Source organism: Eurytemora carolleeae, unplaced genomic scaffold, assembly GCF_000591075.1.
Source record: "Eurytemora carolleeae unplaced genomic scaffold, Eaff_2.0 scaffold48, whole genome shotgun sequence".
Lineage (NCBI taxonomy): Eukaryota > Metazoa > Arthropoda > Copepoda > Calanoida > Temoridae > Eurytemora > Eurytemora carolleeae.
In genome coordinates, this window is record NW_019396177.1 from 116,847 (window position 1) to 142,868 (window position 26,022).

The 26,022-nt window shown below is 34.0% G+C and overlaps 3 protein-coding genes across 4 annotated transcripts in view; 2 read left to right on the forward strand and 1 right to left on the reverse strand.

Moving 5' to 3' along the window:
* The window catches only part of LOC111697292 (alanine--tRNA ligase, cytoplasmic), a 36,783-nt gene that overhangs the window by 6,804 nt on the left and 3,957 nt on the right, over positions 1-26,022 (forward strand). The window contains exons 12-39 of one of the 2 annotated variants that reach the window (XM_023467233.1): positions 293-377; positions 1,021-1,089; positions 1,309-1,420; positions 4,771-4,865; positions 5,409-5,529; positions 6,395-6,511; positions 7,372-7,445; positions 8,088-8,169; positions 8,571-8,684; positions 9,675-9,748; positions 10,075-10,150; positions 10,398-10,453; positions 11,301-11,436; positions 11,770-11,872; positions 12,306-12,502; positions 12,660-12,751; positions 13,489-13,594; positions 14,203-14,271; positions 17,418-17,542; positions 18,038-18,122; positions 18,422-18,539; positions 18,782-18,936; positions 19,641-19,733; positions 20,454-20,531; positions 21,204-21,272; positions 22,472-22,580; positions 23,050-23,133; positions 23,527-23,673. In XM_023467233.1, the coding sequence (XP_023323001.1) occupies positions 293-377; positions 1,021-1,089; positions 1,309-1,420; positions 4,771-4,865; positions 5,409-5,529; positions 6,395-6,511; positions 7,372-7,445; positions 8,088-8,169; positions 8,571-8,684; positions 9,675-9,748; positions 10,075-10,150; positions 10,398-10,453; positions 11,301-11,436; positions 11,770-11,872; positions 12,306-12,502; positions 12,660-12,751; positions 13,489-13,594; positions 14,203-14,271; positions 17,418-17,542; positions 18,038-18,122; positions 18,422-18,539; positions 18,782-18,936; positions 19,641-19,733; positions 20,454-20,531; positions 21,204-21,272; positions 22,472-22,580; positions 23,050-23,133; positions 23,527-23,673 (2,841 nt within the window). Of the gene's footprint in view, positions 1-292; positions 378-1,020; positions 1,090-1,308; positions 1,421-4,770; positions 4,866-5,408; positions 5,530-6,394; positions 6,512-7,371; positions 7,446-8,087; positions 8,170-8,570; positions 8,685-9,674; positions 9,749-10,074; positions 10,151-10,397; positions 10,454-11,300; positions 11,437-11,769; positions 11,873-12,305; positions 12,503-12,659; positions 12,752-13,488; positions 13,595-14,202; positions 14,272-17,417; positions 17,543-18,037; positions 18,123-18,421; positions 18,540-18,781; positions 18,937-19,640; positions 19,734-20,453; positions 20,532-21,203; positions 21,273-22,345; positions 22,409-22,471; positions 22,581-23,049; positions 23,134-23,526; positions 23,674-26,022 lie in introns of those variants that run through there. The other variant, XM_023467234.1, reaches the window with a different exon arrangement.
* On the reverse strand, positions 2,122-4,763 carry LOC111697293 (uncharacterized). The gene is made up of 4 exons (XM_023467235.1): positions 4,354-4,763; positions 2,889-3,672; positions 2,457-2,506; positions 2,122-2,389 (listed from the first exon to the last, which is right to left on the reverse strand). Exons 1-4 carry the CDS (start codon positions 4,415-4,417, stop codon positions 2,262-2,264), a joined length of 1,026 nt encoding a protein of 341 aa, XP_023323003.1. The 5' UTR covers positions 4,418-4,763; the 3' UTR covers positions 2,122-2,261.
* On the forward strand, positions 14,292-16,287 carry LOC111697294 (uncharacterized). Its single transcript, XM_023467236.1, has 2 exons — positions 14,292-14,950; positions 15,269-16,287. The coding sequence occupies exons 1-2, from the start codon at positions 14,596-14,598 to the stop codon at positions 15,883-15,885; spliced, it is 972 nt and encodes a 323-aa protein (XP_023323004.1). The 5' UTR covers positions 14,292-14,595; the 3' UTR covers positions 15,886-16,287.

The following is a 26,022-nucleotide window of genomic DNA, read 5'->3' on the forward strand; positions in this document are numbered from 1 at the left end:
ACAGCATGCATTATGCATCATACATCATGGATATGATGTATCATGTCTTTGCATGTCGCATTAACGCCCATCATAATGCATCATGCATGAATTTTCCCCCTCCAGAATTTTTGTTATGGTTTTATTTGCTGAATTGGGGAAATAAATAATGTTTGTGGGTAGAGTGATGTCAAATTTTTCATTGTTTAAAGGTCATCCAAATGAATTCATAAATTTATTTACCCCTGTTTTTCTAACTTCCAAACTATTTTATACCAGAGTTTTATTTTCTAATTATTGTTTAATATTGCAGGAGTACGTGCCTACGCTGGTAGGGTTGGAGCTGAGGATACAGATGGAATTGATATGGCATACAGGGTCCTTGCTGATCATGCTAGGCAAACAATAATCTAAATATTCGCTTTTTTGTTTTTGATATTTCGTCATTGAAAATATCACAGAGGGACCCATAACATTTTGGACTAGGAAGACGACTGTTAGACGGAACTTATGATTATCGATTGTTCAAAGAATAAAAAAAGTGTACACCATTTCGCTAAAAAAGTCGATTATACAGCTACTAGTAAAACTAATCGCTTTATTAAATAATTAATTAAGGTCGTCTTTTACGTTTATAGGTATTATATTTTACAATCTCGATAACAAAAATAATTTACCATACATGACGTTCTTACATAAATATTACATATTCTAGCTTGAGAACCCAGTGTTGCACAGAGTACTCATAGTTACTCCCGCAGTTTACCCACGCTTGTTTGGTCTTAAGTTACGATTTTAGCAATTTTTCTCCATAAAAGTGGACCTGGACCAACTCAACTTAGAATCTTAAAACCAAGCTAAGAACATTCCCGTAGTTATCCAGAAATCACCATTAAAAATTTGAGGCAAATTGGTCCAGGGGTTTATGAGTTATGATCTGCCATACAAACAAACAGACAAACAGAGATTACAACTTTTTATATAGTAAAGATGTATTTATAAAATAGATGTAATAAATTTTGGAATCTTGTTTGAAATTAGAACATTAACTATTGCACTCTCTGACGGTGGAAGACCTGACAATGTTGGCAGGGGCTATGTTCTCAGAAGGTAATGTAGGGGTATTTATTTTCAAACTTTTCTGGGGGTTTTTTTTCGACTAAATTAATTTATATTTGTCTAAAAGATGCATGAATTGTTCATTTACTGCTTTACACAGAATTATATCTCTCTAGGGCCACGTTATATAATTTAATTAAATTAAAAAAACGTTCTGAAGGATTTTAGTGGGTTTCTTCTTCATATTTTATTATAATTATTTATCTCTAGAATTCTCCGACGAGGTGTGAGATACGCCTCCGAGAAACTAGGCGCTAAACCTGGATTCTTCGCTAGCCTTGTTCATACAGTTGTACAGGTTCTTGGAGAAACATTCCCTGAGGTACGTAACCAAGATATTAGGTTCTTTTTCACAAACGATCGCCCCTCCTCGAACCCATCCTAGCTACAGAGCTCGCTCCCCTCCCCATTGCAACCTTCGGCGTTTCAGAAGGCTAACCTAACCTTTGGGAAAATTACTGGATTACTGGAAAATTTGTCGCTGGTAGATCACTTTTGTGACATTTTCAGCGAGTCAATATATCTTTTCTGTTTCTACTGATAGTGCATTAAGTTAAACCAGGGATCTGGGCGCCCCTGACACCTTCACCAGGGATCTCGGCACCCCTGACAACTATCACATTGAAGAAACATACACATTCTTAAAACTAATCAATGAGGTGGCATTTTTAATGTCTATTGGCAAAACACATATCACCGTAAGCCAATGATAAATAGTACAGATAATAATATTATACATTATTATGATATACACACTACAATTTATATAAAGATTGTTTACAGCTAAACCCTTTTAATACATTCTCAGGGCAAAGAGATATAGAAATTGAGAAGGGTGTTAAAGCATTATTCTTTGACAAAATAGGAGATTTCTAGCAAACAAACACATTTAACTAAGTGTAATTTCTCAGGCTCGGCACGCTTACCCTGGTAAGGATAATCGGTTTTCATTCATCTTTTCTATTAAATTTTATTGACCCCAAAACCCCCCCCCCCCCCCCCCCAGTATCATGACCAGCTTAATTAAAATTTGACCAATCCCTATTTAAGTTGATATTGAAGGCGCTTAATCTTTAAGGGGCAGTTTACTAACTATGGCTAGTTTGAGTACCCCTTTTTTGTAGCTAATAAATTTCATGTTTGTTGTGCAGGAAAAACATTAATTAATTGAACTGGAGCATAATTACTAGATAAGCAATTGAGCTGCTAATAATAGTCATAAAGGTTGTCTTCTCCACATAGAAGAATCCAAGAGCATCAAATGGTGCCTCCTTGTCAAGCATGTTTATAACTAAACAAGTAGAAACACTTTTATCACAAAAAAAATCATAAGAGTGACACTATCAGTGATAAATTACCTATTTGAAGTCTAGATATTTCCCATTCAGCACATTTTAAAGCCATCAAACTAATAAGTTTTTTTTAAATAAGAGAAAACAATCAAATTAGACAATAAAAAAAATTTGGTTATTTATCTTTAGTCCTGTTTTTATTTCCTAAAATGGACAAGGTTTCAAATTAAACTTTTTCTTGCCCAGACAGAAATGTCTGGAAAACTGGAAATAAAACCGCATACTTCCAATGCCAGATGATTTCAATACCCCTCTAAAAATGAAACTGATCGTATTTTCTATTATTCATATATACTACATATACATTAAATCTATTTAAAGATTTGTTAATAATAAAATAAAAAATTAATATCTACATATTATCATTTAATACTGAAGCACAGTAAGGGGAATTCAAAACATAAATATAGTATGATTGCAAATTAATGACCACTAAACCTGAGTTTGTGACTGTATGCTGCCAATGCTTGATGTGTTTCATCACAGAAACTGATGATGTAGTAGATAAGCAGGAGCATTCCTAAGACACTAAGCACATCAGGTGCTAAGAAATGGTACCTTCCACCAGACACGGATTTTATACCAATAAAAGTAAAGTAGAGAACAAAGACTATCATGAAAGGGAGAATAGAGAAGAGGAGCGGACTGAATCCTTTTTTGATATTCCTTGTTTTCTCCATTAGCAATATAGACTTCTCAATCATATCTTGAATCTCTGAGTCCGATACCTCTAGGTGGATTCCTTCTTCTATGATTGGTGAACAGACAAAACAAATAACAAGCATAGCCACAATAATCCCCATCATGTTTAAAGTATAGAAGAATAGAAATGCAATTGGGAGCATGATACTGTTAAAACGTACAATGGCATTGTTAAGATGTATTGCAATCACTACAGCCATCATAATGATGTACATTAGTAGCCACATTTTCTTATAAAGCTTATTTACTTTCAGTGTTATCTGGGACTTGTCCACCAATTTACCAGTTAGGATTGGATACAACAACGACATTCCAATATTTTGAATCGTGTGAATATGTTTTGCCATCTCCTCCATTATTGTTAACTGATGTCCTGAACTTTGTTCAGATATTTGTGTTTGGGCATATATCAGCATTACTAATGGAATTATGCAAAATACCATATATGCCATTACAGTTTTCCATGACACAAGTTTAAACTTCAAGTATCCGTTTATGTCCTCAGAAACTGGAATAAAACCTAAATATGACAGATGAGTTTATTTGGAGGAGTATTTTTGTTGATGTGATAAAGTACAATAAACAGAAATTACTTGAAAACAAACAAATTATCTTGTTAACATCCAAAGTGTGAAAGCATAAAGGGTTCCTAGGGGTAAGCTGAACAGATTTATGACATTTGATTTTATTTTAGGAGTTTCGATCACTAATTAGGCGTGCAGCCAAAAAATTGGAAGATTTGAACCAAAAATGAAGGCAGCCCCCCCCCTTCCCTACATCAAATGTGCCATCTCCACCATCCCCTTTATTAGTCCTAGGGGTATACATTTTGTTTAAGCATCCTTCTCTCTTCATAAAGGGAGTGTTCGCGAAAAATGAAAGGGTTTAGGCTTACGTCGAAAAATATTCTATGGTGATCGCTACAAATCTTACTTCTATCTGTTGCGTCTATAAGGAGAAAAGTATTAAAAAAGACTCAGACCGATGAACGTAGCGTCCATACAAATTAAGAAAGATGAAATATTCAACTTGGATCGTAAAAAATCAATTAAATTCTAAACAAATCATTCAGATATTACAAACTGTAATCATAGAATTTTGTTCGACACATTCTCATATTTTTTTATTTTTAATGATCATTGTGTTACTTTTATAAACATTCGTTCCTGTTTTATCTCTATCGCAAAATTACTAAATTTACCTATGTGGACAAGCATCTTGATCAGATGGAAAGATCTCCAGGTTTTGTTGAAGTTTGATAACATTGCAATCCTTTGAAGGTTTCTAACTAAACTGCTGGGTAGGTTTGCTGCACGGGAAAGGAGTTCTAGTTAGTGCTGCCCTTGGTAAACACTTCTTGTTTTATTATCGATAATTGCAATCAATAAACAGAAACCATCTTTAAAACAGAAAATACTCAGTTAAATACTTAGCACTGCCTGAAAAGAAAGAGGAATAAAAACTTTGAAAATTCTGCTTTTATTTTGCAGATGACGCCGTTTCAGTTTCAATTTAGTTTCATCTGATATGTATAATTTTAATCCGTTTGTTCAAATCAAAAGTTTCATACTAAGTTGATCCGTTTGAGGCAGCAAGGTTTAAAGGTCAAATTGTTCAGGTGAAGAAGGATCCTCAGACTGTGATTGATATCATCAACGAGGAGGAAACTCAATTTCTTAAAACTCTATCCAGAGGACAGAAATTACTGGACAGGTTAGTAGAGAATTCTGATCAAAGGTAGCGTAAGCGTAATTTCAAGGGACCCTCCATGCAAAGATGGTGATGCCCGATTCACAACAATACTCTTAAAACATATATCTGATTAATAATGTGGAAGATATTGTAGTTTTTCTATGTATTAAGTTCTTATAATTTCTATATGATTTCATGCAAGAGGAATGTGTGAGTTACTTTTTTACAGTAATCACAATAAAAAAATATCAGATTTTAAAATTATAAACATTGATATCTAATTCTTACTCAATCAGACAGTAAGGTTACCAATGTGAATCTGGCATTGCAATCTTTAAGTGAGAGGATTGTGGGAAAGGACTACTGTTCTGGTCAACATCCTCAACACCTAAACTTTTAGTTTTATATCAATACTTTAACCGGGAAATAACTGGGAAACTGGGAAATAACGGTTTAAGAACATGTTAAATATGATGAGGGTGGAAATGATATTTATTTAGCTAAACCACTTTTTAATCTGGCAAATATATTATTTCGGACTTAAAGAAAAACTTTATTTGTCAGAACCATCAGTAAGCTTGAAGGAGCAAAAGAGCTGCCTGGAGATATTGCCTGGCGTCTCTATGACACCTACGGGTTCCCTGTTGACCTAACCCAGCTTATGTGTGAGGAGAGGGGTCTTCAGGTTGGTTAGAGATTGGTCGTTATATTGGACGGTTGTTTTGGTCAGTTTTTGATGCTTAGTTGCTATTATGGTCAGTTGTTATGATGCCCAGTTGCTATTATGTTCAGTTTTTTTGATGCTCTGTTGCTATTATGGTCAGTTGTTATATTGCTCAGTTGCTATTATGGTCAGTTGTTATGATGCTCAGTTGCTATTATGGTCAGTTGTTTTGTTGCTCAGTTGCTATTATGGTCAGTTTTTTTGATGCTCAGTTGCTATTATGGTCAGTTTTTTTGATGCTCAGTTGCTATTATGGTCAGTTGTTATGATGCTCAGTTGCTATTATGGTCAGTTGTTATGAATCTCAGTTGCTATTATGGTCAGTTGTTATGATGCTAAGTTGCTATTATGGTCAGTTGTTATGATGCTAAGTTGCTATTATGGTCAGTTGTTATGAATCTCAGTTGCCATTATGGTCAGTTGTTATGAACCTCAGTTGCTATTATGGTAGTTTGTCATGAAACTCAGTTGGTATGATGTTTAGTTGTGATGATGGCCAGTTGTGATGATGGTCAGTTGTTATGATGATCAGTTGCTATGATGCTCATTCTTTATAATGGTTAGCGTTATTATGCTTAGCTGTTATTATGGTTGGTTGTCATTATGGTTAGTTAACTGTCATTATGGTTAGTGGTTATTATGGTCAGTTGTTATGATGGTCAGTTGTTATGATGGTCAGTTGTTATGATGGTCAGTTGTTATGATGGTCAGTTGTTATGATGGTATGTTGGTATGCTGGTCTGTTGATAGGCTGGTCAGTTGTTGTTATGGTGGTCATGTGTTTAATTGTAATATTTTCCAATGTAATAATAGTTCTGTATGCTAGGTTGATATGAACAGCTATGAGAGCTGTAAAGCTGCTGCCCAGCTGGCCAGCCAGGGTAAAGGAGCAGGAGCAGAGGATACAATATCTCTAGACGTTCATAGTATTAATGAACTCAAGGTAGTACACAGCACACAGTACACAGCACACAGTACACAGTACACAGTACACAGTACACAGTACACAGTAGACAGTACACAGTACACAGTACACAGTACACAGTACACAGTACACAGTACACAGTACACAGTACTCAGTACACAGTACACAGTACACAGTACACAGTACACAGTACACAGTACACAGTACACAGTACACAGTACACAGTACACAGTACACAGTACACAGTACACAGTACACAGTACACAGTACACAGTACACAGTACACAGTACACAGTACACAGTACACAGTACACAGTACACATTACACAGTACACAGTACACAGTACACAGTACACAGTACACAGTACACAGTACACAGTACACAGCAGTACACAGTACACAGTACACAGTACACAGTACACAGTACACAGTACACAGTACACAGTACACAGCAGTACACAGTACACAGTACACAGTACACAGTACACAGTACACAGCAGTTCACAGTACACAGTACAAAGTACAGTAGAGGAAAATACCATATTTCTATAGGTTGCTATCTTGTAATTTTGTTTTGTACCATGTGTTTTTTTTCAATATTGGATTAAGACTTTAAAACTTATTTTAATGATCGGTTTTTAAGAAATTCTTTTTTACTTTTCCAATTGTGATTTGTTAAAATTGCTTTTGTATTTTATTTACAGAGTGTTTTTATATAATTTTTTTATCACATCGCGTTTAAAAGATAATGCGGGGTACACCAAATTTAGATTTTTAAATGTTTTAGCCATGAGTCATATTTCTGATCAAGAATGAGAAGGTTATATGCAAACCTTTTATTTCTAATTTAATTTTTTCTATAATTTGAATTTTTTTAGGAGAAAAGCTTCCAGCCCACAGACGATTCTTTCAAGTATGCTTACGAAGCAGAATCTTCTAGCAAGGATTCCAGGTTAATTAATACTATTTCATACTTTTTTAAAAATGGCATTTTAAGAAATCACTTTTTTATGTAGCACATTTCAATCCAATGCGGTCCCAAGTGGATATGCCGCTGCCCCCTTAAGGATTAGAAGCTCTACGTTGGGGTCCCTTCCAGATTTACACTTGATTTGATTTAAATCCAATCTTATTAACGTCCTTTTGGGATTGGGATGTGGTCAAAGGAAGGGTTTGATTGATTGATTGAGTGGATTATGGACTATAAACAATAAAATGTAAGGTTTACTTTAAGCTATAAACATTTGCCATCCTCCTCGTCTGGATTCGGTTATTAAAAAAATGATCTTATGTTTTTAAAAATTCAATAAGATTTTTATACGATTTATTTTACAAGTTTTTCTTCAATTTTATTTGTCAACATATTGCTGTTTAAATGAACAGTTAAATCTCTTATTATTTCTGCTGAAGGGACAACTATTTTTACTTCATATTCATTTTTAATTTCAATTTCCAATTTTCATAAATTTATTAAAAAAAGTGTGAGGCTATGATTATGATACAATTTTAAAACTTTGATGTTCTGAAATATTGTACAGTGTACAGGGCGTTATCCTGACCAAGTGTTCTATTCTTACTTAGTTTCTACTTATAGATATAAGTTCCACGCCTGTACAGCTAAGATTCTGGGTATCCGGCACAGTAAACAGTTCGTAGACTCAGTTTCTAGTGGACAGGTACCAAGGGGTTTATAGTTACCTGAAAAATGTTTCATACTAAGTTGATCCGTTTGAGGCAGCAAGGTTTAAAGGTCAAATTGTTCAGGTGAAGACGGATCCTCAGACTGTGATTGATATCATCAACGAGGAGGAAACTCAATTTCTTAAAACNGGGGGGGGGGGGGGGGGGGGGGGGAGTGTAAAACGGAGGAAATAGACAGGAGTGTGGTGTACTACTGTATAAAATGATATAATTTACAGGAGTGGGGTGTACTGCTGTATAAGATTATATTATGACAGGAGTGTGGTGTACTGCTGTATAAGATTATATTATGACAGGAGTGTGGTGTACTACTGTTTAAAATGATATTATGTACAGGAGTGTGGTATACTACTGTATAAAATGATACTATGTACAGGAGTGTGGTGTACTGCTAGACCGTACATGTTTCTATGCTGAGCAAGGAGGACAGATTTACGATGAAGGATTTCTTGTCAACGGAGAAAATGAGATGAAGGTTAACAACGTTCAGGTAAAAAGATAAATGTAAAAATCCATCAAAGGTTATATTCTATTTTATATTATATTATAAAGATTTATTCACACACAAAGATATAAATGGTGTATTTTAAATTTGTTTAAATAAATTTTTTAAAATACAGGTTTCCAAAAGAAAAAAGAAAAATATGCAAAATTATGCACAAATAGACAATATTGATCATTACTCATTACAATATTTATGATTTCAGTTATAACTTATTCATCGAATCCTTCAACATATAAATTATTCATTCTTGTATTGAAAAGTTCTTGTAAAACCGGAACTTTCCATTCATGTTCCAATGGGACATCAAAATATTTCTTTTGTTTCTTAACTAACATTTTACTAAGATCCTGATAACTAATTCACAACCAAATATATATATATATATATATACTTTGTTGCCTGTAACCGATAAACCTCAAAACTGTTGAATCCATCGGGCCAAAAGAAATCTTAGAAAAAAGTTAGATTTTTTTTGAAAATGCGCCAATTCGAAAAGATTATTCTAAAAGCCTAGTAACATCAAAAGGGACTGTCGGCATACTTTTAAATTACGAATGAATTTCAAGCCCTGTATCGGATTTAAAGGAAGATAGTATCGTTTTTCTGCCATTCTTTAAGTAGGGTGGGGCAATTTGAATAAGAATGTGTGAGTGTAATTTTAATAATCCAAATTTGGAGGCATTTGTTAAAGAAAGGGGGAATTTTTGAATTTGAGTTTGCTTTTAGAGTGTAGGTTTAAAAAAATTAATGTAGGGGCATATTTTTTTCAAATTTTCGAGAAAATTAGCAATGTTTTTAACTATATTGACCCCTGTTAATGATTTCTTGCCCTACAGAGGCGGAGGCAAGCTTTCTTAAGGGGGGCAAGCCCCTTCCCTTAATCAGGCTAGGGGGGCCGGCCCCTCTACCCCATCCCTTTGTTGCGCGCCTGATTTTATGTATACTGTATGTATAGTTGTACAATGTACACTCTAGGTTCGTGGAGGATATGTACTGCATATGGGTACAGTGGAAGGTACACTGAAACTAGGAGATACGGTCGAACTCAGGTAAATCTTAAATTTAAATTTTTGTTTAATAAAATATTTATACAATTGTGCATTGTGCATATTGGTCAAAGTTGAAAATGCATCAATTTAAATAGAAAAATCGGCACAAATTTGAGAACTAATATAAATGGCGACTTTTAAGAGTGACTAAAGTTGTTATTAGAAAAGGGGGCGCGAAGTGCTGTACTTAGCTTAGTTTCGGATTATATACTAAATACTTCTATGTGTTGGTTTCCAAAGCATCAATAATGGTTGGATTTGAATGTTTCATGATCCTACAAAGCTTATAAAGACAAAAGCCATAAATATTTTTTTATTTGTTTTAGTGTTGATGAAGAGAGGAGGAAAAATGTGATGAACAATCATACTGGGACTCATATTCTTAACTTCGCTTTGAGACAGGTACCATTTTATCCTTCCCTCAGATAAAACATCTAAAGATGTTAGATTTAAGTTTTTTAAAATTAACTTTTTTTTCAAAGTTGTGATTTTTTTCAATATTGAAATCCGAACATCAGTTGTAAAATTTCCCAAATTAAAAATAATTCTGCAATTTCGTTTTAAATAATTTATTTAAGAGGTGAAAAAATAGATTTTTCAACGATTTTTCTCCTTTTCTTGTTTCCTAATCAATTATTTTTTTGCCCAGGTTCTTAGCTCTGACGCGGATCAAAAAGGATCTTTAGTTGCACCTGATAAACTCAGGTATGATTGATTGATGTTTTGTCGCCCCTGATAAACTCAGGTAGGCTTGATTGATGTTTATTTGCCACTGATAAACTCAGGTATGATTGATGTTTATTGTTTAGTTGCCCCTGATTAACTCAGGTATGATTGATGTTTATTGTTTAGTTGAACCTGATAAACTCAGGTATGATTGATGTTTATTGTTTAGTTGCCACTGATAAACTCAGTTATGGTTGATGAAAGTCGTCAATAAATTAAGAATAGAATTTACAAGGCTTGAAAATAAAAAAACTTATTCCAATTAAATTAATGAAGTCATCAATATGAAACCAAATACGGAACCCCAAAAACTCTCAATCTTGCTGAAATCCAGGCTCTCATAAATTCTAAAGTTTAAAATCTGTATATAGTAGTACATAATATTGCCAAAAAGAGTATGCACAAATAAGTTAAATGAGTAATCTAATTTTCATACTTTCTCTTATCTGTGAGCTTATTTTCTCATTATTTTAGCAATAAACGTTATCTTATCTTATCTTATCTAACCAATTCAATCAAGTTTACCTATATCTCCTAAATTTTCCTCCCATTAAGGGATGGTTGTTGCAATCTCAAGTGAATCTCCATTTAAACTAAAGAGGTCCATGAACCTTAATATATGTTTCTGATCATTATTAAGAAATCGTGGCTTTTCGCGCGTGCAAAGCGTTAAGTTCTGAAAAAATCAGTGATTTCTCATTTATTCTCTCTCAGATTATTTTAATCGTACATGCCAAAGTTTAATTGGATGTTCGATTGAAAGTATAACTACAGTCCCTCACATCTACATTGATGAAGTAGGATCATAGAAACTATTTCTGGTTAGGTTTGATTTCACCAGCAAGGCTGCGATGAGCCCAGCACAGGTGAAGAACGTTGAGGAGATAGTGAACAATGTGATCAACAAGAATCAGGAGATCTACGCCAAAGAGGCATCACTTGCTGTCGCTAAGACAATACAAGTAAGCATATTCTATCGATCTGGAAGTAGGCTGCATGGTTCAATGTCGAGTTTCCTTTTTGTCTATATTGTTTAGGATCCGAAACATTTTGGCTTCCTGGACCAGGATCCGGAACAAAGCCTGCTAAAAAAATGTTTGCTTTTAAATAAATCAACTCTAAATAGTTAACTAATAAAAGCCAAGTAAAAACTTACGAATCAATTATCAATTTTAACATTATTTTCTGTCCTGCAATACAAAAGAATATCAGCAGCTTTTCAACAATCAAATAAGCTTCTTTATTTTTTCCTTAACAAGATTTGTCTTATATCGGCATTAACAAATATAATTTAGGGACTTAGAGCTGTGTTTGATGAAACCTATCCTGATCCTGTTCGAGTTGTTTCTGTTGGAGTCCCTGTAGTGGACCTAGAGAAAGATCCAAACAATCCAGCCGGTAAATAATTTACAAGACGACGCTAAGTCATAATGCAGGGCTTCATCTAGAAATTTTGTTGCGGGTGATCAGTGCCTGCAATTTAATTTTGTATGTTAAGGGACAATTTTTTTGGTATCTTTATCTTGTGGTTTCTTTTTTGGTAGAAAATCAGTTTTTGTGCATAGAAGTTGACATATTTAAATTATAGAAGGGTGAATAATACTTGAATTTAAGAGGAAAATAAATCATAGAAGTTGACGATTAATAGTGGAAGACATATTTAAATTACAGAATGGTGAATAATACTTGAATTTAAGAGGAAAATAAATTAGTTTTGGGAGAAACTTGGTTAAAAAGTGCATATTCTTTCCCATATTATAGTAGGAGGGGGATTTTTGATTCCCATAATCAAGAAATGATTATGCAAGCCTATCATATTTCTTTAAAACAGGAACACAGACTAGTGTGGAATTCTGTGGAGGAACCCATTTACGTCGTGCTGGTCACATTGAACACATGGTCATTGCCTCTGAGGAGGCAATTGCCAAGGGGATCCGGCGTATTGTTGCTTTGACTGGCCCAGAGGCAAAGAAGGCATTGGCCAAGGAGAAACTATTGCTAGGGGAACTTGAGAAGGTTAAGACTAAGGTGAGTCCATTAAATATATTGATAAATGAAAATAAAAGTCTGAAAAAATATGTGCTGGACTTTCGCTTGTTTCCACTCATTAATTTTTATCTTCAAATTTGGAAATATTTTACAAATTGTAAAAAAAAGGTTAGGGTCGAATGTTTAATTTGTATAGGTCGAAAGTAAGGATATGGGAATGAAAGAAAAGGTGCGTCTTATCACAGAACTCAATGATGATATATCAGCTGCTACCATCAGCTATCATAAGTAAGATTTTTTAAATTTTTCTTAAGGAAATTTCTAGTGGATTGTGCACTTTCATAATGTACTTGACTTAAAGTGTCATTCCAAATTTTACTATTTAAACTTTCAGGGTAGAGAATTTGTAAACAAGAAAATCATCTTTCCCCTAAAAATCTTTTTCTTAAGTTGTTGAATGTTGAATTAATTTGGAAGCTTTTATTACTGAATTTGAACTTTTGGAGAAGAATTTAATTTTTCTGAAAATGTTTTTAAAAATGTAAAAAAAGCTTGCCACTTTTTATTTTCATATCATTAACTTAAGTTTGCTACCTCATATATTTTCACGTTGTGTTTCCAACCCCAGTATGATTAAATAAAATAAAATAAAAGAATAAAAACCATGGTATTTCGAAAGAGTAGTCAACACTTTTATTTCATATTAAACTTAACAGAGTATAGACTCACGCCAAAGTAAACAGGAATATTTATACATTTCCAAATTAAACTTTAGTGAACTTATTTTTCTTTTTTACATTTACTCCACACTACATACTGAACTTAACTTAAAAACTTGCAGTGTTTTCTTCAATATTTTGTACACACTTAATTTCCATTGATTGAAAATAAAATGTGTGCTTTAACTTTTGAGACAAGTTTTGGTTAAAATTTCGCCAATTGTCCAGTTTTGTAAATCCGGATCGGGATTCAAATCACCTAATGATATAGCAAAACATTCACTCAATTGGATTACCATGTATCAGGAAGGATGAGATGCGAGGAGAGCTGAAGAATGTAAAGAAAAGGATTGATGATGAGGATAGGAATAGGAAAGCTGCTGTAATGGGAGATGTAGTAGAAGCTGCAAAGGAACATATTCTGTCAATAATTTTTTATCTATGTGTTTATCTTAATATTGGTTTGATTTTTTTCCCAACTTAGGCTCAATCAAAAAATAATACCCTGCATCTGTTCAGTTCCTCATTTTAAGAATTAATGCTTAAGAAAACAATAACTTAATATACCTAATTTAGTTAAAGACAACACTATCTAACCAAACCTGATATCAATATTAATACATTTTTTTCTTCAATTTCTAGGGTTTTCATTTTTCGGGATCAAAGGCCTTACAGAGCCTTCTTTAAGGACTTTAAGTGTTAAAGAATTTTAAACCATCAAACACTTTTGGAATTAATTGCGGAATCTTACTTAACCAAATTAAGAATAAATCTACTTCCCAGATGCTTAATAGACCTGTTGAAAGAAAGTTTATGGGAAAAATATTCCGGATCATTTCCATATGGAACAGTCGTTCATAATCTTTTATCAAAATGTCACCAAGCTCTGTATATTATCTAAAGAGTTAATTTATTTGAAAATCGATGAAGAAAGGTTCGGCTTTTAATTTCCAAAAAATTAGTAACCCTTTTAATTTTCTGTAAGTTGGTTTCCTTTTTTTAAAAGAATAATGGTTAAAGGCGATACTAACTGGTAATCCAGGCCTACCTTACTTGGTTTGTGAGCTACAGGCGTATGCCAATAATAAGGTAATTATAATTAAAATAGATAATTTTAAGAGCCTTTATAACTCTTTTGATTATTGATGAAATAACATTATTATACTAATTTTAATTTAATGTTTTAGTGTATTACACCTGTAAAAACTTTTCAAACTTTGAAAACATTGTTGAAAGAAGGTTACTGGTAGGAAATTATATTTAAAATATCAATGTTTACTTTTGTCACAACCAATTGGGTTTCCGCCCAACAACCATGTACATTGTGTACATACACCTTTTGAAACATTGGTTCAGTGTTGGTTGAACAGTGGGAGAAACTAGATATCTGAACCTACAGAAAGAGTTGTCAAGATGCACTCTAGTCAAATTTTACTCATCTTGATGAAAATTAAGTTTTTACCTGTTCGACAAAACAAGCTTGGCGACCTGAAGTTCTACCCTGGTTTTGGATTTATTATTTTTCACCTTCTCTTCAATATTTCTTTCGTTGTATGTGATTATAGTTGGGTGATGCAGGGTCCAATGACTACTATGCAAATTTTGTATATTGGAATGGAGTCAGTGTTTCTTGGGAGTTCTATCACTGTGTCTGTTGGAGTTGGATTATCTATGGTTAGATCAGGACCATCAATCCTTGATCTAAACTGTCCTGTCAGCAAAATGTTTATGGCTAAGCAGATCCTAGTTTTGCTGTCTTACTTTATAGGTTAGGCAATTTTCTTATGTTGAAAATTTGTTTCTGAAAAAGTTCATAAAAAAGCTTAATCTTCTCAAAAATACCAAAACCTTACCATTTTAAGATAAACAAGCCAGAGCTGAAAATGATGGATATCGAGATTAATGCTTAATCTACTCTTTTCTTAATCTCCTGATAAAATAATGCTCGTTCGCCTCTTATTCTTAATCTCCGATCAGGATTATGGATATTCCATTCTAAAGATTCCATCTCAGAACATTTTCAAGTTAACATTGACTTTTTTAATTTTAAAATTTCTAAGCTCCAATTTTTATTTGTTAATTTTAGGCGTTCTCTTCTCTAAGATGGAATGGTTTTTACAGCTTGACCCTGTTACTGACGCATATTTGTTGGTTTCAATTGTTTTCCTCATTTTATACAATAGCATCATGTTGTTTTGCATGTTTGCTTTTCTGCATGCCTGCACTGCTAATTTTCAAAGCAAATGCAGGGATGCTCTTGTTAAGGATCAACTAAACTCAGAAGATTTGATAAACTTGATCAAAGAATATAAACTGTTTAAGTCAGGACTGGAGTATATTTTGCTTTTAATATTTCCTCTTGGGCAGCTGGTTGTTATTTTTGCTGTGTATTATTTTATCATTTCAAGAATGTACTGGAGTCTCATCTTGGCAGCACTTGCAGTCTTTAGTATACAATATGGTATAGTGCATAATGTGGAAATCATATATCAGCAGATTGAGCAAATTGTATCTAAAGGAAACTCTGATGCATATCGGATGATGGATATGATTAAGATTCATAAGATGCAGAATCAAGTAGGGGAGCTTGAAAAGAGTGGTCCAGTAACTACTTTTGGATTCTTTACAGTGAACAGGGGGATATTTACTGCTATGGTTTCTACTACTATAACCTACATACTTATTCTCATACAGATGCTTTAAATGTTAATAAACTAATAGATTTTCTAGGCCCATTTTTATGTGTTATTTTTTCAATATATGTAAACAGATATTTGCCACTTTTAACAATTGTAGTTTATATTCTGTGTGTTGCATAATTTATTCGTCAAATATATTTGGAAGTTGAACTTAACTATTTTTGAGCATCAAAGATAAAGGGAAAAAGTTTTTTTTGGACTATTGTCGTGATCTATATTAATACAAAGAAGATGACTTTCGATTTCAAATTTGGATATCTAGCAAGCTTTCTAACAGCATGGATACAGATAAACATGAAAGCAAAGCGAAGCTGTCCATTAACAGTTTCTCTTTGTTTACTTGTATACTTGTAATTTGAATAGATCTTGTTAGAAATCAAAACCAAATTATCTTATTTGTTAAGATATTAACATTGAACACTGTAAATCAATCTGTTACTTTATATCTATTTCATTCAGTAGAATAAAAAATAATCTAACTGATTTTAGTTAATTGGCTAAAAAAGGTCATTTTATACAAAAGATGTTTATTAACCTCTGTAAAACCAACCAAAGGGATACAAAAAGTTGATTAACTATTTATAATGATTATATGTTGGCCTAGGGTGGTTGGATCATTGATGACGTTAAAATAGAAGTTTATTAACATGTCCACAGAGTTTAGTCAGTTTCCGTTAGTAAAGTTGCAATCAATTAAAGCCAAAATTGTAGTATTTCATGCTAATATTCAAAGCATTGATCTAAAGTTGTTTAAGAAATTACAATAGTTTCTCAAACTTGTACGCAATTATTAAGCTTTCACTTCATTAATTGATGGGAAACTAACTGAAATGGAACAATGGTGTGAAGTATTTTCAAGTGAAAATTTCCCAAGTGGCAACTTCCCAAATGTGCAATTTACCAAGCGGCAACTTCCCAAAGGTTAGGTTAGGACCTCTGAGGCACCACAGGCTGCAATGGGGGGCCAAGAGCTGCGGCTAAAATGGGCTATGGGACCGAGCGCTGCTTCTAGTACATACCTCTGAATTTGCCGTTGGGGAAATTGCACAGTTGGGAAAATACCCTTGGGAAGTTGCCATTGGGGAAAATCCTTCGGGAGAGTACCTGACAACATATAGAACTATAACTGTAGTGGCATATACAGTATATGCTATGACTTTGCCATTTGATTGAGCATATACATATTTAGCCCCTCTCCTATAATACAACCACGTTTTTCCTTTCTGTGCCACCAATAGAGTCCGGAAATACACCCTTTGCCAAATACTCCGTCTAGTTAGCATCTCAGGACACCCTGTCTAAAGAATCCCAGGACACCTAGTCTAAAGAATCTCAGGAAACTCTGTAATAGAGTCTATAAATACCCAACCAATAAATCTGCCATTTTTATTTTGTGCTATCAATGGAGGCCATTCTAATATAACAACCATTTTCCTTTCATATGTCAGGAATTGAGGCAGGAATTTCCTGTTGCAATAACTCATAGATGCGGTCATAAATGCCCAGTTCTATTACTAAACCATTTTCTATATCTAGGCTATAGATGGAGCATTAAAGCAGGTTAAACTGCTGTCTTCTGCAACTCCAACTATCTTCTTCTCTGGGGACGAAGATACGGGGAAGATACTCTGCATGGCTTACTCATCGAAGGAGGCAATAACGTAAGTTCTAAAGTGACTCTGTATGCTGCTTTACGTAAAATAATTGCTTCACACTTAGTTCGGAAGTGGCAATTTGAATGTCTTCAAATTACCAGCAATTTTTCAAGTAATCTTTTGTACAATGTTCTGCCTGCAGAGTTTTAACTGACAGTTTTTAAAGGACTCGACACGTAATTCTAAGGTACTCATCCAGTCCACATTAGTACCCTTCAAATCAACATCTATCCATTAACCACGGGCGAGAGGCTTTTGGACGTCATGTACACTTTACACTCGATTTTATTGCACTCAATTTTATGAAAGAAAAATAAGGACATATCGGTCACTGTTCAAAGGACATGCCACTCTAAAAATGGAGAGTCACTTAAAATTACGTTTAGATTTCAGTTGAGAAGCGCTTTTAAATAAATTAATTGAAAACCTAATTATGTTTCGGCACAAAAAAAGATTGTTAACTGACTAAGATGGTATGTCCCATACACTTATCTGCTGTAGTTCCGGACTGAAGGCTAATGAATGGTGTGGAAGTGTTCAAACCTTGATAAATGGAAAGGGTGGAGGAAGACCGGATAACGCACAGGTAACTTTTTAAAGGGATTGTTTACTTATTTTAACGTTATACTGAGTTAATAAAAATTAAAATATAAGTTTTTTGTATCCATTCAAACCTGAGAAATTTCTCTAAAATGTCCTAAGGGATATTTTTGCGTGTAAAATCCCTGTAACTTAGAAGTTTAGTCAAGTTTGTTTATAGTATACTATTTGTAACAATGAACATCAACAAATCGCAGAATGTTTTTATTTATTTTATATTTCACGAATATATTAATTTAAAAAAAAAATGTTCTTCCGCTTTTTAATCTGTATCTGTGTGTAAAGGCTAGTGGAACTAATGTTTCTGCTCTGAACGCCGCTATGGAAGCTGCACATTCCTTTGCTATGCTGAAGCTAGGAGTAGAGAGGGTCAACTTAGCAGCTGACGCAACAGGACCAGCAGGTCAGCTTAGAATAATCATTGGGGGAAAATAGAAGCAATTAACAAATCACCTAAAATTTTTCTCTTTTTGATTGACAAGATTTTATAAAAGGTGGCACACGATCATTATCTAAAATAATTTTGGTAATTACGTTCCACAACTATAAACTTGTATTTGAATATAAAACTTTAAATAGAATAATCACTTTTTTACGTATTAGGTCCGTTAACATTTAACTGCTATATCAATATTTTCTGTGCAGGAGAGAAGTCCATTTCCGCCTCTGTGTCCGCCCCAGCTGGTTCCGCCGTACTATTGGCTCCGCCAGGTTGCTGCGGTGGAGTTTTAGTTCAAGTGGCGAGTAAATATGCCGGTCAGACGATAGCTGTTCAGTCTGGACAAGCTTTCACCTTCAAGGAATTATATCAACATTTAAATTAAAGTTTTCTTTAACTATTTTCGTTTTTTTTCTTGTATTTTATTTTTTTTTCTTCAGAATTTTAGTTCTTTCTAGGATTTAAATTTATTTTTCAAAGATTTTAGTTTTTTTAGGATTACAGATCTTTCCCAGGATTTTAGTTTTTTTACTGGATTTTTTGCTACTAAGAATTTTTTTTGTTGGTTTATTACTTTGAGTTTAATATAATTTCTAAGAAGATTTTTAAAAGACAAAATGGATATACTTGAGTTATCTAACAAACACTTTTTATTTTGGAAGTTATATTTCTGGGCAGTTTTAACTCTGTTATATAAGTTTAAAAAAATGGTAATTTGACGACATCACAATTGACAGGGGCTACAGTAAAATTAAAACCGTGGTTCCCCAGAAGTGGGGGGGGGCGGGTGGAAATGTTAAGGCGCTGCCCCCCAATAGTGACCGAGTCCATTCCCTCTGAAAAGTTAAAGTCTGCATTACCTAGTTATACTTAAAATAATCTCTCATTAGTATTTAGTATATTCACTCCGGTTTTGGAGAGTGAAAGGAGGGCACCCTGAGATTCTGATTTGATTTGATTTGATTTTGATCCTCCTTTTTTAATGCTCCTAGAAAAAATCACCAAAACTGTTAGAAATAAGCGTTTCAATCTTTTAATTAATAAATGTTGATTTGATTTGATCAGAGTGGAGCTGGTAGTTTCACGTCTCCTGTCTCCACGGCTCTATATCTCTGCTCCAATAACAAAACTCTGATTGGAGCAGATCTTGCTCAACAGGTTGGATTATAACAGACAAATCTAAATATTTACTTTAAAATACAATATCTTGTTCCCTAACTTACAGCAGGCGGGTCAATGCTATAAAATTTAAGTAAATGACGGAATTTTGATTTGTAACAGTCGTCGTTGTATAATGTATATATCAATTCAATGCAGACGACTTTCTATTTTGATTTCTACCAAGTTAAACAACAGAAACACTTTAACCTTTCAACATAGAGAAGTTGTCAAGTAACAGCTTCTTTTTGTTTACTTGTAAACTTGTAATTTGAAAAATGCTTGTTAGGGATCAAATTATTATACATAAAAAGTCGTTTTCATTGTATTAATGCAATCGCCCACCACTGTAGTTAAATCTTCCCCGTCTAAGGTAGTTTGAAAATTCGACTAATTTTGCATTTTTATAACTTCAAAATTTTGGCAGAAATATTTGTTGTTTCTTAGAGAATATACTTCATCTTTACCCGGCAGCATGTTTAAAATTGTTATCATCTATCTATATAATAAAACTCTTAGAGAATATACTTCATCTTTACCCGGCAGCATGTTTAAAATTGTTATCATCTATCTATATAATAAAACTGTTCGCACATTCAAATATGTTAGCTATAGCTAACAATCCGGCTGAATTTTTTTAGGAAACCTAAAGGTACAACAATAATAATTTTTTAACGAAACCCAAATGTTGAAACTTGCTGTAAATGTATACTGTATTAGAGTATGGTTCTGCAGTACTGTTTGTACGCTGAGAATGATCTGAAGCATCATGTCTCTGGATGGGTCAATCCAACACAGGTATTAAACTGGGCCTTCAGACCTGCATTTTTAAAGGGACTGTAAGCGTAATTTCAAGTGATCAGATTCACAACGGTATCTTCGGAACCTTTATTTGATCACTAATGTGGAAGATATTGTTGTTTTTAGGTTTAAAGTGTTTAATTCTGATAATGATCCTTTTATGTTTTCCTGTAGTAGAAATGCGCAAGTCACTTTTGCAGAAAACCACAATTGTAAATAATGTGTTTTCAAAATGATAACATTGATATCTAATTCACACTTAATCAGACAAAGTTTGTAAGGGTATTGTTGTGAATCGAGCATTGCCATCTTAGCTTGTTAGGTCACTTGAAATTACAATTACAGCCCTTTAAAAGATAATTGTACAAAATTTAGTTAATCTTTTTGTTCGTGCATATACGTTTCCCTGCAGATGTGATGTACGCCTATTGCTTTCTTTATAAAGTTAAATATTTTATTTTGTTAAATAATTGCCAATTTATGCCCAATTGTTCTTGATCCTCCCCCCCCCGCCCCCATTTTGAAAATCTACTGTCTCCCTAGAAAGGGTGTAATTATTCTCGTTATATATTCTTGGATCTTCATTGTAATTATGGGTTGCTAAGCAACTCTCATCCTTTGCTGTTAACCTTGTATTAAATTCGAAACATTTCAAGTGTTGTCGTTCAGGGAGTAGTAGAGGGATGTAACCCTGGTACTGTTGCCAGAAGTAAAGAGGCAGTTCTTCATCATCTTCAGGTTTGTTAACTTCTCTACCTTTTTACTTGTACCAGCCAGTTTAGTGTAATCATACAGAATACCCATTTACTTGTACCAGCCAGTCTAGTGTAATCGTACAGAATACATATTTACTTGTACCAGCCAGTCTAGTGTAATCATACAGAATACCAGTTACTTGTACCAGCCAGTTCCGTGTGATCATACAGAATACCCATTTACTTGTACCAGCCAGTCTAGTGTAATCGTACAGAATACCCATTTACTTTTATCGACCAGTCTAGTGTGATCATTCAGAATACCCATTTATTCGTATAGACCGGTCTAGTCCGATCATATAGAATGCCCATTTACTAGTACTGGTCGGTCTTATGAACCCAGTTTGTAGTGGGCCCAGCATGTTTGATGCACAAAATATAGGCGAATTTGTGTGAAATATGAATCTGTCACAGTACCTGGTCAAGTTAACCATTATAAACGTTATATTTACGTTATAAACGTTGTTCTGCTAATGCCAATTACAAAACTCACTTAATCCCCGTACACTCATTTTCTGGGAATATTGGTTTGTTCATTTATATATTTAATGAAACATTTAGAAAATATTGTAGAATTGAGGATTTGGAGAAATGTCCTGACTACTCTAATAACATTGAGTTGAGCCACTACTAGTCATAAACGTCTCTAAAAAATACGTTTTTACTCATTGTTTGTATAATTCATTGTTCTTTTTCTAAAAAGGTTTCTTTATTTAACACTATCTTGTGAACCTAGCTTTCCCTGGAACTGTAATCTCTGAATAGGTTTTGGATAACATTCTAGACAAGATAGGTCCAAGCAACAAAATATTATCCATAAACCTATTCAGTAAATGGTAAGATTTGGAGTAGATAGTGTAACAGTGGGCGAGTTTTGTTGATCTTTTACGATCAGCAATTCAAGGATTTTTTGGATCGCTGAGATCATAGCTACCAAGGGGAATCATGCCCCTTGGATCCGAATGGCTCAGGTTTTACTTTTAATTATGATAAATATAATAATATTAAATATAATGANGGACCTATCTACTCCAAATATAATTATTTAATGAACAGGTCTTGGATAATATTCTTGTAGCATGGACCTATCTACTCCAAATATAATTATTTAATGAATAGGTCTTGGATAATATTCTTGTAGCATGGACCTATCTACTCCAAATATAATTATTTAATGAACAGGTCTTGGATAATATTCTTGTTGCTCGGACCTATCTTGTTGGTGAAAGGGTTAGTTTAGCAGATCTAGCAACCTGTACTACTCTTCTACCCGCCTTCAGACATGTTTTAGGTGATTCCTGTTATTTTTTAGGGGCCTGAAAACGTAATTTCCATTGAACAATGTCCTATTCACATTGGTACATTTAAAAGCTTTGAACACAAGAATGAACATTGAATAAGTTATCTGTTCTAAATTGTTAATTTCACACATGTTCGTTCTTGTTTATGACCGTGATTAAAAAACTTCTTAGCGGATTTTCTTAAAACATCAAGCGAAAATAAATAAAGAGTACAAATCGTAAGACCTCACTTCATTATTGATTTAGTATAGTCACTTTTGGTGTGTGGGTGTAGGACGTCCCTAAAAGCATGATTTTATTTGATCCGATCCATGTTTTTTTTTCTGCTGCAGAAACAATGCAAGAGAGTTTAACACTTTTGATCAATTCAATGTGAAAATGGTACTGTTGTGAATCGGGATTTTCTAACATTAATGGAATTCTGGAGAAGAAAGAATTGACAGCTGGTTTATTTTCAAGATGGCGGTGTGAGAAACAAACTGCGCCACGTGACTAGATGGTTTAACACAATCATTCATCAGGATAATTTTAAGCAGATTGCAGGTTGGACATTAAACAATCAGACATACAGGCATCAGAAAATTAGACATTAAACAATCAGACATACAGGCACCAGAAGATCAGACATTAGAAAATCAGACATACAGGCAACAGAAAATCAGACATTAGACAAACATGCATAAGACAATAGACATTGACAAAACAGAACTACTGAAAGTATAAAAATGATAAATATTGTGAGTTGTGACAGAGACAAAAAATAATGGAAATTCGTAGAACATAATAAATCACGAACGGGATCAAAAAAGTTTACAGTTAAGAAATCCTACATACATGTGAAATATTTATTGACAAAAGTTGGGGGACATTCTGAAAGCAAAAGCAGATCTTTGGAAACTAAATTTTAAAAAAATGTTTTCATACTTTTATTGTTAGGAGAAATCTCACTGTGCGCCCAGGAGGCTCAAATAGTTCAAGGAGCTGGAAAGAAGGAGAAAGAGGGAAAGAAGGAAAAGAAGGAAGCAAAGAAGGAAGTGGAAAAACCCAAACCTAAGAAGGAAGAAAAGGAAGAGGGGCCGGAAGGTGAGGAAGTCATCTTTATTACTAATCAAAACAAAAGTAGCATGCGATACATCAAACTTTAGGTAAATTGGGAAGAGAAAATCATTTCTGGTCAAAACAGAGATTGGGGCGTTCTGATCTGCGCGCTAGTAGCTAGATGTTACAGTATGGGTCATCTTGCCACAAACTTTACATGTCGTATGTCGATAATTAATAAGGCATGGGGGTTCTATTTCTTGGGTCAAACATGTAGTTTGAGTACTCTGATCGGCGCGCTAGTAGCCAGCTATTCCGTTTTGGTTCATCTACCAACCAACATATTTTTTAGTAGTATGTCAATTTACAGGTAATTGGGCACGAGAATTTTTTTTATGATGTCAAAATAAATATTTGAGCAGTCTGACCGGTGCACTTGAAGACAAGAGTTAGGTAATGGGTCATCTTACAGCAGATTTTACATATAGTATGTCAATTTAAAAGTAATTGGGCAAGATTGGTCTATTTTCTTTGTTAAATATGGAAAGCGCCCTCTGATAGGCGAACTAGCAGCCTGCAGCTACCTGTTTTACTTGTAGTATGTCTATTTGAGGTAACTAGACCCAAAGATTTGATTTTTTATGCTAAAAAATTATGTTTGATCATTTTTATCGGCGCGCTGCTGGCAAGAACGTAGTTATGGGGTCAACTTATCATACAGTGATAACAGAAAACTCTAGTATAGGAAGACGACTAATAGACTAAAGTTATGACTTTAAATAGTCCAATTAACATGCGACACCGCAATTGTTTAATGTAAACAGGCTCCATTAACTTGATAAGGGATTTACTAAGTCATTAATAACAATATTTGCTTTGTAATAACATTAAATAGACCAAATTATTGCTATAATGTCGTCTTCCTATTCTGCGGTTTTCTGGTTATAACTGTAGTTAATCATGTTGTATGCGATTTTATAGATGATTCGATCTGAGGAATTTATTCCAGTTCATAAAGCTAGTTTTGAATTTATATTAACTTTGCTGGTTAATTACCCCAAGACAGATTTCTCTAGTCTGAAACCTAACTACTGACATACTACATGAACAAACATTGTAAATAGTCCATTAATACTAATGTGGCCCCGAGCAAGGCCACCTGAGTGCTTTTAAACTAGTTTTGACAACAGAATTGGATCCCTTTGGTCGTCATGTCATACTATGTTAAGCTGACCTGATAACTACCGTCTTTTTAGCAGCGCGACGATCAGAGTTTTCAAGTGAAATTTATTCCCAAGAATTAAAATCCTTTGGTCCAGTTATCCAAGATCTACATACTGCATGTAAAAATACGGTAGGATGATCCCCACTGGTAACTACTGGCTGCTAGTGCGCCAATTTAGAGTGCTCCAATATTTATTTATACATCAGAAATGACTTCATCGTATCCAGTTGCCTGTGGAATGACATCCAACATGTAAAATATGTGGAAAGATGACCTCACAACGTAACAGCTGGCTCTGCCAGAATGTCCCAATATTCATATTGACCTTATCAATGAAGTCCTGGTGCCTATTTACCTGTAAATTAGCATACAACATGCAAATCTGTGCTAAGTTGACCCATCAGGTAACAGATAGCTACTAGGCGCCGGTCAGAATGCTCCAATATTTAATTTGACATCGGAAATTAATTTCTCGTGCCCAATTATCTGTAAATTGACATACAACTCGAAAAATAAGTGGATAGATGACAAAAAACGTAAAAGCTGGCTACTAGCGCGCCGATCAGAGTGCTCAAACTATATTTTTGACCCAAGAAATAGAACCCCCATGCCTAATTTCTAATTATCAACATATGCCATGTAAAATTTGTGGCAAGATGACACCAACAATGTAACATCTGGCTACGAGCGCGCCGATCAAAACGCTACAATGTTTGTTTTGACCACAGAAATGAATTCCTCGTCACAAATTACTTGTATTTTCATGTGTCGCGTGCTACTGTTGTTTTGAATAATGCCAAAATTGAAAAAGTTTAGAATCTCAAATATTTTCTAAATTGCGAGAGAGCAGGGTTTGAGGCTTTTTTGCGCAAAACTGTTAAGAGATTACCTTTTTGAAAGCATCTTAAGGTAAATTCAAGTTTATTATATGGTCTTAAGATTGCAAAACTGTGAAAAAGTAATATTTTCCATCAAAAAGCGCGCGCACGCGCGTATATATGCTCGGATTTTTAAACAACTGAATTTTGCAGTTACAATACATCATTTTGAGGTTCACACATGCAAAAAATCAGCATTCTACTGCAATTCTAAGTTAGATATAAACACTGTTTAAATTTTCCGAAAGTAATACGTTTTGTGCCACCCCCCCCCCCCTTTTTGGTGGGACC